General features: G+C 45.5%; 1 protein-coding gene across 1 annotated transcript in view; it reads right to left on the bottom strand.

Moving 5' to 3' along the window:
• PTPRJ (protein tyrosine phosphatase receptor type J) overlaps nt 1–17,069 on the bottom strand; it is a 47,163-nt gene extending 30,094 nt beyond the window's left edge. Inside the window, exons 1-6 of the mRNA XM_052652830.1 lie at nt 16,994–17,069; nt 10,949–11,149; nt 8,124–8,366; nt 7,006–7,224; nt 5,014–5,277; nt 1,124–1,381 (exon numbers count right to left, since the gene is read on the bottom strand). Coding sequence (XP_052508790.1) covers nt 1,124–1,381; nt 5,014–5,277; nt 7,006–7,224; nt 8,124–8,366; nt 10,949–11,149; nt 16,994–17,054 — 1,246 coding nt within the window. The 5' untranslated portion in view covers nt 17,055–17,069. The remainder of the gene's footprint in view (nt 1–1,123; nt 1,382–5,013; nt 5,278–7,005; nt 7,225–8,123; nt 8,367–10,948; nt 11,150–16,993) is intronic.
• Nucleotides 17,070–17,403: the final 334 nt, after the last annotated feature.

Raw genomic sequence — 17,403 nt, 5'->3', positions numbered from 1 at the left:
TTGCAGGCCATGTATTCTCTGTTGCAACTATTCGTTTCTAGCATGAAAGAAGTCAGAGACTTTATATAAAGAAATGAGCATGGCTTCATGCTCATGACTTCCCTGGCGGCTCAGATGGTAAAGCGTCTGTCTACAATGCGGGAGGCCTGGGTTCCATCCCTGGGTCGGGAAGGAAATGGCAATCCACTCCAGGACTATTGCCTGGAAAATCCCATGGACAGAGCCTGGTAGGCTATAGTCCATGGGGTCGCAAAGAGTCGGACACGACTGAGCAACTTCACCAAATAAAAAAAAACAGGCAGTGAGCCAGATTTGACCCATGGACCACTACTGTCTGCTGACTCCTGATTTGGACAATGGAATGCCAGGCAGATATTAAAATTAATCTGCAGGAATATTTATGCTGATAGGGAAGAACAGTCATAATAAACTTGAATAGAAAAAAAAGCAGATTTTAAAAAACACGTGTAGAGGATTTTAATACGTGTTAAACACACATGCACACATACATACATACACCTTTATATATCTTAACATTCTAGAAGAGCAGTCCACAGCCTTTTTGGCACCATGGACTGGTTTCATGGAAGACATTTTTCCACAGACAGGGGCGGTTTCCATAGAGGGGTGGTTTGGGGATGATTTTCATAAAGAGCACACAACGTACACCCCTCGCATGCGCAGTTCACAGGAGGGTTCACACTCCTATGAGAATCTAAGGCCATGGCCGATCTGACAGGAGGTGGAGGTCAGGCAGTAAATGCGAGCAATGGGGAGTGACTCCTTCACCCACCACTCACCTCCTGCTGTGCAGCCTGGTTCCTAACAGGACACAGATCAGTACCAGTCTGTGGCCCGGGGGATGGGGACCCCTGTTCTAAAACATCATGCATCAAAAGCTATTAGTGACTATTTCTGGCTGTTGGTTTACAGGCGATTTTTCTTTTTGTTTATCTGTATTTTAGATAATGAATATGCATTGCTGTCATTAACAATTTTTTAAAAGGTCTTTCTTAGATAATTAATCGAAGAGCAATATTTGGAAATTTTGACATGGAAGGTTTATACTGATTTCCCTTGAGAAACATAACTAATTCACAGAAAATATAGCCTATTTGCTTACCAGTTGTAGTGGAAACTGTTTGGGAATCCCCTTTAGTTCCATTTGGTCCTTGTGGATATATGTCAAAATGATACTTGGTTCCAGGGTATAAGTCACCAATAACAATACTTTGTTTGGTGGTGGTGATGATTGGAGGTTTTCCAGCTTCACGAGGTGTGATATGTATCTCAAAAGAATGAGAGTCACTGCTGTTCCATGCTAAGCCAATTTCCCTTGTGCTGACACTTGTCACTCTAAAGTCAGAAACTGGACTGGGGGCTGTGTGCAGAAAGCAAATGACTAGATTAAGAATCTATTTCTCCAGAAGACAAGGGTGACTGAATCTCACAAAATATTTACACAGAGATTAAATGTACACTTGGTAACACCTGACCTCTCTTTTCCTCTTCTTTTTATCATCATCTGCAACATAAGCCCCTTAGGAACTCATGTTTCTAACCATCAGGAGAACAATTGGCCACAGGAGTTCAGACACCAGTTAAGTTGTACAAAGTCATTCAAAGGAAATGAGAAGAGGCATGAATCCCCGAGGGTTAGGGGCTCGGACCCTGGAGTGGGTCCTTGGCCACTGCCAGCAGTTTTATCTTGCATACAACACTTAGCCACCCAGAGTCTTTTTTTAACGATGTACAGCAGAAGGTGCTGTTGACTCCCAAAATTCATCCCCCTCCATTTTCTTTAAACATACACTCCCAGATTTTTAGCAATGTACATGACTCTTGGCGGGGAAGGCAATGGCAACCCACTCCAGTATTCTTGCCTGGAAAAATCCCATGGGTGGAGGAGCCTGATTGGCTGCAGACCATGGGGTCGCTAAGAGTCCGACATGACTGAGCGACTTCACTTTCACTCTTCACTTTCATGCATTGGAGAAGGACATGGCAACCCACTCCAATATTCTTGCCTGGAGAATCCCAGGGACAGAGGAGCCTGGTGGGCTGCCGTCTATGGGGTCGCACAGAGTCGGACACGACTGAAGTGACTTAGCAGCAGCAGCAGCAGCACATGACTCTTGGAGATTTAAAAAACTACATTTCCCGGCCTCCCTTGAAACTAGCCATGTTGACTAAGTTTCGGCCAATGGGATGTGAGTATAAGAACAATATGGCTCCTAAGAAGCAACCTTAAAGGAGGGAGCACTATTTTCTATCCTTTCTACTCCTTGTAGCTGAACTGTGGGTGTGATCCCTGGACTCAGGCTACCTGGCTCTAGAACCAACAATGTGGCAGTAGCTGCAGCCTCGTGATGCCCAGCAAACAACTGTATACATTCTAAGAGCCAACAACTACAGCCTGGTACTGACTGTGACACTGCTGGGGACTCCCTGGGTGGGGAGTTCTGCACCCTTAGACTGGGGGTCACTTCTGGGTCCCAGCCTAGACCCTGCACCTCACATGTTATGAGCTGAATTATGTCCCCTCAAAATTCTTATATTAAAGTCCCAACCCATAGTACCTCAGAATCTGACTATACTTGGAGATAAGGTTTTTAAAGAAGTGTTTAAGGTAAAATGAGGCCATTAAGGTAGGTCCTAAATCACAACAATTAGTATCCTTATAAGAAGAAATTGGAAGGGACTATATTCAATATCCTGTGATAAACCATAATGGAAAGGAATATAAATATGTTTAACTGAGTCACTTTGCTATACAGCAGAAATACAACATGGTAAATCAACAGTGTTTCAATAAAATAAAATAAAGAGGTGATTGGGACACAGGCACGCACAGACAAAAGGACAGTCATGTGAAGACACAGGGAGGAGCTGGTCATTGCAAAACCAAGAAGGCAGATCTCGGAAGAAACCAGCCCTGAATCACTTGATCTCAGACTATTTGCCTCCAGACTGTGAGAGAGCAGATTTCTGCTGCTAAAGCCTCCCAATCTGTGGTGCTTGTTACGGCAGCCCTAGCAAATTAACACATCAGCCCTTCCAATGATTCTATAAACTCTCAATTCCCAAGATTGGATCCTTCTCAGCCTCAAATAGCTCATAGTCTCTCAGCCACAAAAAGGAATGAATTTGAGTCAGTTATAGTGCTGTGAGGGAACCTAGAGCCTGTTATATAGGCTGAAGTGAAGTCAGGAAAGCAAGGATCATACATTAACACATGTATATGGACTCTAGAGAAACAGCACTGATGAACCCAGTAGAAACGGGCTTGTGCGCACAGTGGGGGAGGTGAGGCTGGGACAGACTGAGAAAGTAGCATTGACATATATATACTGTCAGGTGTAAAACAGTTAGTGGGGAACCGTTATATGACACAGGGAGCCCAGCCAGCCTGGCACTCAGGGATGGCCTAGAAGGGTGCGATGAGGGGAGGAGAGGGGGGCTCAAGAGGTAAGGGATATATATATAGAGAGAACTACGACTGACTCTTGTCGTCGTACGGCAGAAACCAACTCAACACTGGAAAGCAATTTTCCACAAGTTAAAATAAAAAACAAAAACACTGCAGTGAGCTCACGGTTCCTGTTTCTTGCTCTGAGCCGTAGCTAAGACTCTACCATCCTGTCCTTAGCCCTGGGCTTAGCATTGGGCTTCTTTTACAGTGAGAGAGAAACAAACTCCTGTCTCGGATACTTGGGGAGTTTGTTACTCACAGTGAACCTAATCTTAACAGAGAGATTAAATATTTTTTTTAAAAAAGTAGAAGGTGAAAAAAAAGGAAGCAGATTTCATTTACTCCAAAGACCCAGTCAGAAGACATTTGTAAGAATGCCTAAGGTGCCTTGCAGGAAGCATCAGACACTCGAATAAAGCATTCTGATGGGATGAGCCCTGGGTCCAGAGCCAGGCACCCCTGGATTCAAGTCCCTGCCCTGCCGCTTGCCAGCTCTCTGGTCTTAGGCAAATTCTTCAGCCATGTTGGGCTGCAGGTTTTTCATCTGTAAAACAGGGATCCTGTTTGGGGAAGAATGGATACATATATAGGTATGGCTGAGTCCCTTCGCTGTTCACCCGAAACAATCAGAGCATTGTTAATCAGCTATGCTGCTAAGTCGCTTCAGTCGTGTCCCACTCTGTGCGACCCCATAAGACGGCTGCCCACCAGGCTCTCCCGTCCCTGGGATTCTCCAGGCAAGAACACTGGAGTGGGTTGCCATTTCCAATCAGCTATACCCCAATACAAAATAAAAAGTTAAAAAATTAAATTAAATTTTAAAAAAAACAGGGATCCTAACAGCTACCATGAAGACCCCTGTGATATATGCAAAGCTCCTGGCACAATGTGACACCAATACCATTGTGTAATATTAATACACTGTATTATTACATTACTGGCAGACCATTATTGTTTTAATTATTGGCCCTTCTTTGGAACAGAAAGGTTTTCATTGCTGCCAATCACCTTATCTTTAAGAGAGACTCGAATGAGAAGGAAAAAAAAAAGAGATAGCTGCTTCCTGCTTCATTATTTTGTCAACATTCAAAGGACAAAAGCATGTGAATATCCAGGTTCTTTTCATCTCCACATACCAATTTGCTCCCCATCTCCACCTTGCTAGGATGGTTGCCACCAGCACAGACTGGGGCTGAGAGAGCCCAGCTGTCTGATCCCACCTCAGACACTTACAAGATGTGATACCTGCCCACAGCATCTCTCTCAGCCTGGAATTCCTCATCCACAAAATGAGGCCAATGCCAACCACGTCACAGATGTGTGAACATTAAAGGAAAACATGTCACACGATGCTGGGCGTGTGGGCAGGGTCAGTCAACAGTCACCATTATAGGACTGAAAATCTTGAAGGTGCTAAGAGTCCCTGTGGACCCACACGCTGCACTGTGCGTTCCTCGAAAAAGGAATGGGGTTTGTCTCGTATCTGGGCCAGGCACACGGCCGGCAGGAAGAAAGGTTAGCAAAGCCATGAGTGGACTCACGGGTGTAAACCTGGATGAAGCCTGGTGTGCCCTCGGAACCGTCGAGGAAAGGGTACACCGTGATGTTGTACAAGGTGCCTGAGCTGAGCGCAGTGATGACGGCGTAAGTCTCATTGACTGTGAGATTGAAGGAATCTGTCTCGCCCACAACTTGTATCTTGTAGGTATAGACTGAAGATGACTCATTATCATTGATCTTCCAGGTCATGGTCAAGCTGGTGGCACTGATGTTCACAAATTTGATGTCAAAAACCTGACTGGGATCTGTGAAGACACAAGAAGGGTTCACCACCACCAGGATGGCCAAGTCAGAGAGAGAGACAGAGAGAGAGATGCTGTCATCAAGGCATCTCATCCAAGAAACACTCTCAGCAATTCTTCTTCCTGTTCGACACCATTTAACACAGCAGACCCAAGTGTAGACAGGGTCCCAGCAAAAGTCAGACAGCATCTTCAGTGAAGAAACAGCCTGGCTATTTGCAACTGCGTAGTTGATTTACCCTTCATTCTCCCTGTTAAGCTGACTAATCCTAGAGATGCAATAGATGCCTCAGACCACAATACAGACTCTACACGTGCCCGTCTAAGTGCTGGGTGGCCCCAAAAGTTCTCAGGCATAGATCCATCCAAGAATTAACACTATCTACACGATCAAGTAAAGATCACAGACTTTCGCACGAGGCAGGTCTGGGTTTCAAGGTGAGCTCTATTGAAGAGCCTAGTAGATCTGAGGAAAATCACTGAGCTCAGTTTCCTCATCTATTAAAAAAAATCAAGATAACAGCCGTAACTCCAGGAAAGGAAACACAGGAGCGCTAGCCGTTCATCCCTTGTCCGCCCCACCCTCCCAATCCACCCTCTGTGCTTCTCCTGCCTGCTCTGTGTCCCCGCAATGCTGACCCCCACACACTGCATCACTGGGGCACTCCGCCGGGCGAGCTGGAGCCAGGTTCCACCAGTGAGTGAAACAGGCAGGCTAGTGGGGGCTGAAGGAGAAAGCCACTGGAGCCTTCTCCTGACCACCTCCTGTTCCGGGTCACCAGGTCCAGCGTGGTCCAGCCTGCCAGTTTCCTGCCTGCTACTCGGTGTTCTGACCTTGGTCCTCCAGCCTCCACCCTCCTCCCTCTGTTCTACGGATCTATGACAGCCTTCCAGAATAGATACATTTGGAGGAGAGGGGGTGTGTGTTTGCTTGCTTTAGTTTTTATTGGAATATATTTGATCTATAATGTGTTAGTTTCTGCTGTGCAGCAGAGAGACTGCCATGCAAAATAGATGTATTTTTTGATAAGATAACCCAAATCGGTCTGTATCACCTGCAAGCAAGCCCCCGAAGGCTACAGGCTACAGCATTCGTTTCTGAACCCACTGAGCACGGCTGTGTGCTTTTCCATGTATTCTACCTCAACTCCCCTTCTGTTCTGAAATTTCCTGAGCCTGGGAACCATGCATTTCTTTATGCCCTCATTTGCGCTAATCCAAAAAGTCTCCAAAACTGTTCAATTTACAGAGTAAGAATGCTGACAGATTCTAGGTTAAAAAAGCAGCAGCGTGCACGTCAGCAAGTGACACAGGAAGGTCAGTATGCCTTTCAAGTTTAGGTCAAAAAAGAAAACTCATTTTCTCCTCTCAGGGTGAAAATACTTAACCAACGTGGACAAAATGAATAACAACTTTCAAGAGAAAAACCTTACGCCAGTGTGCCTCCCTGGCCAGTATGCAGAGCCATAAAAGAATGAGCAAGGGGGCCCCTCGCATCCGCGCACAGTAGCTGCTCAACACGCTGTACGATGAGGTCAAGGGAAGAAGAGCCTCGGCCACAGAGCTCAGAAGAAACTCACTGGACCTGCTCTGTCCAAAATCGCTTCCAGAAAATTCTCGCCAACCACAAACTGACTTATGAAGCAAGAGATAACTCAGGACCAGAATCACAGGAGACAGACTTTGCGCTAGGAAACTCTGGCTGAAGCCATTTCACAAAACTCCACATACTCGTTTTGAACTCTGTAGCCTGGGGCTGTCCTTCAGCACCATTAACAGCTCGGGGATAGACTGTGGCCTTGTACTGTGTGTCAGGCTTTAACCTGAGAAGCAAGACTTTCACGGTGTCCTGGGCCAGAGAAGGGTCAGAGGACGGGCCTGCACGTTCCAGTCGGTATTTGGACCCAGGGGTCGCGGGACCCCCAGGCAAGCTGTCTGTGTTGCCGGCATCTGTTTGAAACACAAAAGGTGAAGACGTGACCTGAGACAGAGTGCATCCTGCTTGCTTTCAGCGCCGCTGCCCTCCCCAGCGAAGGATGCCACATCAGACAGGGCCCACAGCTGGCATTCCACGAGCACCTGTTCCCTTTCTCCCCAGAAAGAGATCCACGCTCCTGGAAGAAGCCTGATATTTTTAAGCAATGGATTAGGGGGGTGTGTATGTGTGTACTGACTGATTCATTGATTGTGTGACACACGTGAGATCCTAGTTTAACGGTCAGGAACTGAACCCACGCTCCCCAGGGTTGCAAGGTGGCTTCTTAACCACTGACCTGCCGGGGGAGTCCCAGGAGCCTCATTTTTGGCAGGTATTTTGCATTGTACTTTTAGCACAGGTGTGTTAAGTCGCTTACTTGCGTATTTGTGACCCTATGGACTGTAGCCCGCCAGGCTCCTCTGTCTATGGGATTCTCCGGGCAAGAGTGGGTTGCCATTTCCTTCTCCAGGGGATCTTCCCAACCCAGGGATTGAACCCGGGTCTTCTCCTGCATTGCAGGCAGACTCTATCATCTGAGCCACCGGGGAAGACCAGGTAGCACCACAGATACACGTGCTTTTCTCTCCAAAGCAGATACTTGCATTGCCCCCCAACTTCTTCCAAGAACCCATCTTCTCCCACCCAACTCCAAACATGGATTTCCAGGGACAACCCTATGATTCATACTGGGCTAAGCAGAGCCCCACTCAAGGCATTCTTTCCCTGGACCAGATCCCTCCGGAGAGAGGGTAAAAGGCAGAACTGCTGGACCAGGGGGAAGGCCGGTTAAAAGAAGCAGGAAGAGAGACCAGAGTCACCTCAACTCCTCCTTCAAGGCCTTGTGGGTCAGAAGCCCACCTCTGTGACTCACCCAAGCCATTTTCTGTCGACAGGGGGCTTCCCTGTGTTTCATTTGATCCTAAAGGATACAGGGTGACCGTGTACTGACTCCCCAGCTTCAGGTCAGAAATATTGACCATTAAGTTTTCGGTTGACTCCTGGCTTCCTTCAAGGAGCATCTGGCAGGTGTCCGTGATGTTATCACTCTTCCAGGTAAGAGTCACGTGCGTCACCCCCACGAAGGCAGCATGCAGATCCATCACTGGATGAGGTTCTATTTGAAAAGCACACAGTGGAAAAAAAAAAAAGAAAAGCACACAGTGGGCACCGATGGAACGAGAAGCCTGCAGTCACCCTTCATTATGAATGACTGGGGGCACCAATGATTCAGTGGGGCCCACTACAGATACTTCCTATATGTCAGAGTCCAGTGTAATTCTATCACTTCACAGTGGGAGAAAACTTACCGTTATGCAGGAAAAAGGAGAAAAGGATGATCCTTAAAGCCATAACTTTTTAGGATAGGAACTATTCTCCAAGACAGTCAACTGCTACAGTGATTTGACACTCTTTTAAATTGCCCTTTTAAACAGCAGCTTTTAATATTTGTTTTAGGTATCAGAAAGCAGCATCTAAAAAAGTTACCATCTGCTACATCTAAAGGTCTCAATTCCAGATAATACAAATATGTCAGAGTACCGAGACCCTCATCCCCATATTCCAACCCCAAGGGGAATTTTCTGAAGACTTCCAATCTATACTATCCCCCTACCATCCTTTCTGTCACTTTATTTGGCTGATTGTGACCGAAACCAAACCACTTTGGCCAAGATGACATCCACATCCTTCAGTCTTGAGATGAGAGCATGGAAATTCAGAACGGCAGGGTGACTTGCTCAAGATCAAACAGCATACTTGGAGCATCGGGGAACTAGAACCCAGGGCTCTAGCTTTAAGCATGGGGTCGCAAAGAGTCAGATGCGACTTGGCAACTAGACAGTAACCGCAGCAACAGCACTGCAGACGAAGCCGCAACCCTGCCTGAGGAGGCTCAACCCAAAGGCACTGGCGTGCATGCCCGTCAGGCCCCATCCAGCTCTGAGGCGCACTGATCCCTTCTACGACTTTATTCTTCATGTCAAACAATATCTGAGGCCAAGATTTCTGAACTGGGTCATGCAGGTGTCTTTTTTAAAGAAATGGAACGTGAATAAACCAGCCAGCTCAGTGATCTGGGTGACCGCTATGGACACTACTGTACCACGGTGCTCTGGAATCAGGCTCCTGGGATCCCACCACATGGTGCTCAAGGACCCCAGGAGCGCAGAAGAAACTTAGCTTCTCAGCATTACAGATTCGTCCTCTGTAGCCCTCAGGGTTACTGTGAGGGCACTCTGATGTATTAGGGGCAGCTAAGCACATTGAAAAGACTCACTGGAAAAGACCCTGATGCTCGGAAAGATTGAAGGCAGGAGGAAAAGGGGGCGACAGAGGATGAGATGGTTGGATGGCATCACCGACTCAATGCACATGAGTCTGAGCAAGCTCTAGGCGTTGGTGATGGATGGACAGGGAGGCCTGGCATGCTACAGTCCATGGGGTCGCAAAGAGTCTAGGACACGACTAAGTGACTAAACTGAACTGAAGCACATAGTACATGTTCAATAAATAGCAGCTGATAAACACAGCCTTGGCCTCGGGGGTCTTAAGCTGGAGTAAGGAGCCTCAGCCCCTGAGCTGGGGGCTTCGGGTCACCTGCTCACCTCCCTGTTCCCATAGTCACCAATTCTGTGTCACCTTGTCCCATTACCAACTCTAAATTCTCCTTTCTTCTTCCTCCTCCATTCTCTTCCATCTCCTCTCTGCCCTGTCCTTCTTTTCCTGCCTCTCTCACAATACGGTGAAGCTTTCCTGCAGGTTTTGTTGTCTCTAAAACTGTGCTCTGAGGACCTCCAGGAGTTTTTAAAGGTGCCTGCAACACCTTTAAAAGGTGCCTGTAGCTCCTCTTTCTCCAGTTCTTTGCAGTTTCTGGGCACCTGGGCAACGTTTTATTTAAAGAAATGATTTCCTGGCTTGGAAAAAAGCCATGTTCAAAACCACTGATCTAGCACTGGCTGGCTTTGTGTGCAGAAGGTGCTGTGCCAGGGGGCCACTTCAAGCCCTGGGCTCGAGAGGTCAGCTTCCCGTGGCTTCCACCAGCCAATGACATCACCGCCCCTCCAGATCAGAAAAGCAACACAGGACCTCTTTTTCTTAAAAAAAAAAAAAAATCATCTCAACTCTTTTTTATGTTTTTGGTTCTTCTCAGCTTAAAAAAAAAAAGCTGTTATTTGCAATTATAACAGGTGGCTCAGGGTACTGACACCTAAGCTAAATAAAAATCTAAGCTTAATCCAATGTCACTGGGCTCTTATTGCATTTGAAGTACATACTCCTCTATAAAGTATCCAAACTTTCATGCCCAACAGAAGCTTCTGGAAATACAAACACAGCATCAACTTTCCTGGGAAGCTTAAAAGAAGCCTAGTAGTTACCGACAGCATCAAGACACATTTCTAACAAGGTCCCTGTTCCCGAGTCTTCGCAGAAAAGTAAGTATTCACCATTAATAATGATACATTTTTTTAAAAACCAAACAGTTGGAAGCAGTTAAAATACCCCAAAACACACAGGACCTTAGTATTAAATGATCCTGCCACCTGAACTCCTGGGCATGAACCACACAGAATTTTTCCTCATCTTCCACAGTCAACAAAAATCAATCTCTTTCCAACAGGCAACTTGAAATGGGCAAGGCTCTAGGGTACAGGATGAGAAGGACAGTTCATGATCAGCCCTGGGAGCCACTCATCTTACCTGCTGTGGTATCTCCTGAAGTCCCATTGCTTCCTGGACCTGAATCCGTGCTGTTATCACCTATCTGATTTGCAAAGCTCATCTGCAGATTCTCATTCGTACTCTTTATGCCACCCATGGAATTAGAAGCAGTTGTGTTGTTTGTCCAAGTTGGGGTCACACTGGTTGGACTGATGGTAACCGCTTTCATAGGACTGGAGTCTATTTTAATATTGTTTCCAAAAAAAAGGACAGAAAAAAATTATTTTTTAAAAAGAAATGTAAGAGCAAAGGCTGTTCTGTATGTCTACTTTCCAGAAGTGAGTTTTGCAACTACAAAATTTCATTTCTCTTTATTTGCCTCCTGGACTTCCCTCCAACAAAATACATTTAGATTTCCATGTATTTAGATAGATAGATAGATAGATACATATATGTATATAATACATACATATGTGTCAGTGAGACAGAAGGCTACAAAATAAAGATAAAAATAAGCATGGACCTAGATATTCACACTGAATGAAGAAAGTCAGACAGAGGAGAAATACTATATGACATCCCTTGTGTGTGGAAGCTACAAAACAGAAAGAGATCCACAGACTTGGAGAACACGTTTATGGCTGGCAGGGAAAGGAATGGGGAGAAGGGACAGTTGGGGAGTTTAGGGTGCACACATACACAGGATGTATTTAAAAGGAATAACCACAAGGACCCACTGTATAGCACGGGGAACTCTGCTCAATGTTAAGTGGTGGCTTGGATGGGAGGGGAGTTTGGGGGAGAACAGATACCTGGCTGAGTCTCTTTGCTGTTCACCTGAAATTGTCACAACATTGTTTGTTAATCAAACATATACCCCAATACAAAATAAAAAGGTTTTTTTAAAGATAAAAATAATAGAATCTGGCCTTGTTGGCTACGACTTGAACATGGAGTTAAATCTGTACAGAAGCTGACCTGAGATGCTAAATGCATCCATCTCTGACGTTCAGAAAATGCTGCTTATGGAGAGGTGTATACACTACATGGTCCCCAGGACCCTGCCAAGGGGCCGTGCACACATTCTCCCATGTATGCTTGATGACGACTTCATGAAGGAGGCTATGGCACCATTTTAAGAAGGAAAAAACTGCGTAAAGACCTAAACTTTGTGCATGTGATAGCTTTTTTCCCAAACTCAGATCTTAGGAGGAAGCTCCACAGCTCTCTGGCATAAAGATGGCATAGGGCAGATGAGCATAAAGAAGAAAGGGCTGGCCTTGGAATCCAAGCTTGGATGTAAGGACCTGCTCTGCCCCGTGGCTGTGTGACCAGGAAGTAGCCCCTGAGAACATCTCAGTCTCACTTTCCTCTGCTGACAGCTCAAGAATGTTATATTTAAACATAAAGGATTATTATTAAGACACCACGACATTGTAAACACAGTCACTGGATTTGGACATTCAAAAGTCAGGGCTCAGAGTCCAATCCGGTTAGTCACTGGCATGTGATTTTACTCAGAGTAAAATTCACTGCTCTGAACGTCACTTCCTCCTCTGTCAAACTGCAGATGTATGGGATCTTAACACAATGGAAGCCATGATGGTTACTAACAGGAATTAAAACTTCAAGATGGGTGTTTCCTAATTACAGCCTAGATGGAGGAGCAACAACTCGAAACAGAAGCATACACACAAGCAGTAAGGCCCTTCTCAAGGACCCAGGGCTGGGGTTACAGGCAACACCATCTCTGCATGGACGTGCCCTTCAAACGACAGCACGGGGGTGTGCCCCATCGGGAGCCAGGGAGACGCAAACATTGCCCAATCGAAGAAGGGCAGGAGAGGAAACAAGAGAAAGGGACCACTAGTGGCCCTCACTTCAATAAACTGCAGGTTAGGAATCCCCTCCAGTCGTGAAGCTCCTCTTTAAAACGTGACCGCTCACAGCGTCAGAGTAGCATTTTGGCGGGTTATCACTGGGATGCCATGTGCAGTCAGTGATGATGATGGCGAGGAGGAGAATGATAAAACAACGGCCTCGGTCACAGCGCGGAGGCGGCAGGAACAGCCGCAGCCCTATTCTGGAGGCTGGCCGGGTCCCAAGGACCACGCCACAGGGCTGTGCACACATTGTCCCAAGTGTGCGTCATAACAATCACGAAGGAGGCGACGGCACCATTTTAAGAAGGAAAAGAAATGTGCTAAGACCTAAATTCTGATTAACACAAGGATTCTGGGAAGATTTTAGAAAAGCAAGTTCTTTTTTTTTTTTTGGCCATGCCACATGACATATGGAACCTTAGGTTCCTAGACCAGGGATCAAACTTGTGCCCTCTACAGTGGAAGTGTGGAGTCCTAACCACTGGACCGCCAGGGAATTCCTGAAAAAGCAAGTTCTGAACTTTCAATAGTTCAGCAAACAAAGTACATCTTAAAATATCTTTTAAAAATATGTGTGTGTATGTATGTATTTTTGGTGATAAAGATGAAGAATCTGAGGTCTAAGAGGACCAGTGAGGGACTCACCCAGTGGTCCAGTGGTCAAGACTCTGGGCTCCCATGGCAGGAGCCACAGGTTCAGTTCCTGGCTGGAAGGGCCAGGGGCTTCCCTGGTGGTTTAGTGGTGAAGATTCCACCTGCTAATGCAGGAGATGCCGGTTCGATTCCTGGGTTCCCTTCAAGCCCAACCAACCTCAATAAATTACTTAGTATTTCTTTTAGGGACTTCCCTGGTGGCTCAGATGGTAAAAGCGTCTGCCTACAATGCAGGAAACCCAGGTTCAATCCCAGGTTGGGAAGATCCCCTGGAGGAGGCAATGGCAACCCACTCCAGTACTCTTGCCTGGAGAATCCCATGGACGGAGGAGCCTGGTGGGCTACAGTCCACGGGGTCGCAAAGAGTCGGACATGACTGAGCAACTTCACTTTCACTTTCTTGGGGAACTAAGATCCCACAAGCTGTGTGGTGAGGGCAAAAACATAAATCAATAAACTAAGAGTAAAACTAGCCCTGGGTCACACAGTGAGACAGGGACAGATCCAGGAAGCAAAGCTAGGACTCTGATTTTCAGTCTGGGCTCTTAACCACTACACCACTGGAGTGCTGCTCAGAGGGCAGACAGAAAGACACATGTTAAACCAGCTCCCAGGGGAGCCAGGCTATGAGGCCAAGAATAGGGAGCAAAGAGATATAAGTAGTTGCGTTTTACTACTGAAGCCTAGATGAAGTGATCTTGAATACAGTGCACATATGAAGATATTGGCATTCTCCAAAACCCACAACCTAACCCAGAGGTCTTGCTCATGTGTTTGCACTTTTGGGCACCAGGTACATTTTCAGAATCAGGGAACAAAAATGGACTGGAATGGATGAAATTAACTCAGATGACCATTATACCTACTACTGTGGGCAAGAATCTCTTAGAAGAAATGGAACAGCCTTCATGGTCAACAATGAGTCCGAAATGCAGTACTTGGATGCTGTCTCAAAAATGACAGAATGATCTCTCTTCATTTCCAAGGCAAACCGTTCAATATCACAGTAATCCAAGTCTATGCCCCAACCAGTAATGCTAAAGAAGCTGAAGTTGAATGGCTCAGTGAAGACCTCCAAGAATTTTCAGGACTAACATTCAAAAAAGGTGTCTTTTTCATTATAGGGGACTGGAATGCAAAAGTAGGAAGTCAAGAGATACCTGGAGTAACAGGCAAATTTGGCCTTGGATTACAAAATGAAACAGGGCAAAGGCTAACAGAGCTTTGCCAAGAGAACGCACTGGTCATAGCAAACACCCTCTTCCAAAAACACAAGAGAACTCTCTACACGTGGACATCACCAGATGGTCAATACCGAAATCAGAGTGAATATATTCTTTGCAGCCAAAGATGGAGAAGCTCTATACAGTCAGCAAACATAAGACCAGGAATTGACTATGGTTCAGATCATGAGCTCTTTATTGCTAAATTGAGACTTAAATTGAAGAAAGTAGGGAAAACCACTAGACCATTCAAGTATGACCTAAATCAAACCCCTTATGATTATACAGTGGAAGTGACAAATAGATTCAAGGGATTAGATCTGATAGACAGAGTCCCTGAAGAACTTTGGATGGAGCTTTGTGACACTGTACAGGAGGCAGCCAAGAAAAAGAAATGCAAAAAGGCAAAATGGTTGTCTGAGGAGGCCTTACAAATAGCTGAAAAAAGAAGAGAAGCTAAAGGCAAAGGAGAAAGGGAAAGATATACCCATTTGAATGCAGAGTTCCAAAGAACAGCAATGAGTGATCAATGCAAAGAAATAGAGGAAAACATTACAATGGGAAAGACTAGAGATCTCTTCAAGAAAATTAGAGATACCAAGGGAACATTTCATTCAAAGATGGGCACAATAAAGGACAGAAATGGTATGGACCTAACAGAAGCAGAAGATGTTAAGAAGAGGTGGCAAGAATACACGGAAGAACTGTACAAAAAAGATCTTCACGACCAAGATAATCATGATAGTGTGATCACTCACCAAGAGCCAGACATCCTGGAATGTGAAGTCAAGGGAGTCTTAGGAAGCATCACTATGAACAAAGCTAGTGGAGGTGATGGAATTCCAGTTGAGCTATTTCAAATCCTGAAAGATGATGCTGTGAAAGTGCTGCACTCAATATGCCAGCAAATTTGGAAAAATCAGCAGTGGCCACAGGACTGGAAAAGGTCAGTTTTCATTCCAATCCCAAAGAAAGGCAATGCCAAAGAATGCTCAAACTACTGCACAATTGCACTCATCTCACACACTAGTAAAATAGTGCTTAAAATTCTCCCAGCCAGGCTTCAGCAGTACGTGAACCGTGAACTATGAACTTCCAGATGTTCAAGCTGGTTTTAGAAAAGGCACAGGAACCAGAGATCAAATTGCCAACATCCACTAGATCATTGAAAAAGCACAAGAGTTCCAGAAAAACATCTACTTCTGCTTTATTGACTACGCCAAACCCTTTGACTCTGTGGATCACAACAAACTGTGGAAAATTCTTAAAGAGATGGGGATACTAGACCACCCTACCTGCCTCCTGAGAAATTTAAATGCAGGTCAAGAAACAACAGTTAGAAATGGACACGGAACAACAGATCGGTTCCAATCTGGGAAAGGAGTATGTCAAGGCTGTATATCGTCACCCTGCTTATTTAACTTATATGCAGAGTACATCATGAGAAATGCCAGCCTGGATGAAGCACAAGCTGGAATCAAGATTGCTGGGAGAAATATCAATAACTTCAGATACGCAGATGACACCACCCTTATGGTAAAAAGTGAAAAAGAATTAAAGAGCCTCTTGATGAAAGTGAAAGAGGAAAATGAAAAAGCTGGCTTAAAACTCGACATTCAGAAAACTAAGATCATGACATCCGGTCCCATCACTTCATGGCCAATAGATGGGCAAACAGTGGAAACAGTGACAGAGTTTATTTCTTGGGAACCAAAATCACTGAAGAAGGTGACTGCAGCCATGAAATTAAAAGACGCTTACTCCTTAGAAGGAAAGTTATGACTAACCTAGACAGCATATTAAAAAGCAGAGATATTACTTTGCCAATCAAGGTCCGTATAGTCAAAGCTATGGTTTTTCCAGTAGTCATGTATGGATGTGGGAGTTGGACTATAAAGAAAGCTGAGCGCCAAAGAATTGATGCTTTTGAACTGTGATGCTGGAGAAGACTCTTGAGAGTCCCTTGGACTGCAAGGAGATCCAACCAGTTCATCCTAAAGGAAATCAGTCCTGAATATTCATTAGAAGGACTGATGCTGAGGCTGAAACTCCAATACTTTGGCCACCTGATGTGAAGAACTGACTCATTAGAAAAGACCCTGATGCTGGGAAAGATTGAAGGCAGGAGGAGAAGGGGATGACAGAGGATGAGATGGTCAGATGGCATCACCAACTCAATGGACATGAGTTTGAGCGAGCTCCAGGAGTTGGTGACGGACAGGGAAACGTGGCATGCTATAACCCATGGGATCACAAAGAGTCAGACACAGCTGAGCAACGGAACTGACTGGAGCCATTTTAAAGGGTGAGAAGATAGTGCATACCAGGATCCAGGGGTGAAAATGTCCCACTGTCGGCTGGAGTGGACTGGCCATTCAAACCCATTACAGTTGTTGTTACAAGCTTTTCTGGGGCTGCGGTCCATGCACTCTCACTGGTTGTAGATGAGAATGTAGTCACATTGCAGCTGGTGCCTAGAACATAGGAAAGGAAAACAAAATGCAAGCTAATAAAACGGCACCCCCCACCACCACATACAGGCCGTACAACAGACTTTTAACTATAATTTTTTAAATGCATCACAGTTCTTTCATCTCCCCTCCCCCACCTTACAATATGGCCTCTACACACAGATTTTTCTTCTTTTGCACCAGTGATTTGAGCCTGTGCAAGGAACCTACCAGCTTATTTACCAAACTGATTAACAAGGAAGAGAAAGCAATTACAGAACTCT

The sequence above is a fragment of the Budorcas taxicolor genome, chromosome 15, assembly GCF_023091745.1.
Source record: "Budorcas taxicolor isolate Tak-1 chromosome 15, Takin1.1, whole genome shotgun sequence".
NCBI lineage: Eukaryota > Metazoa > Chordata > Mammalia > Artiodactyla > Bovidae > Budorcas > Budorcas taxicolor.
This window is presented reverse-complemented; position numbering and strand designations above follow the sequence as displayed.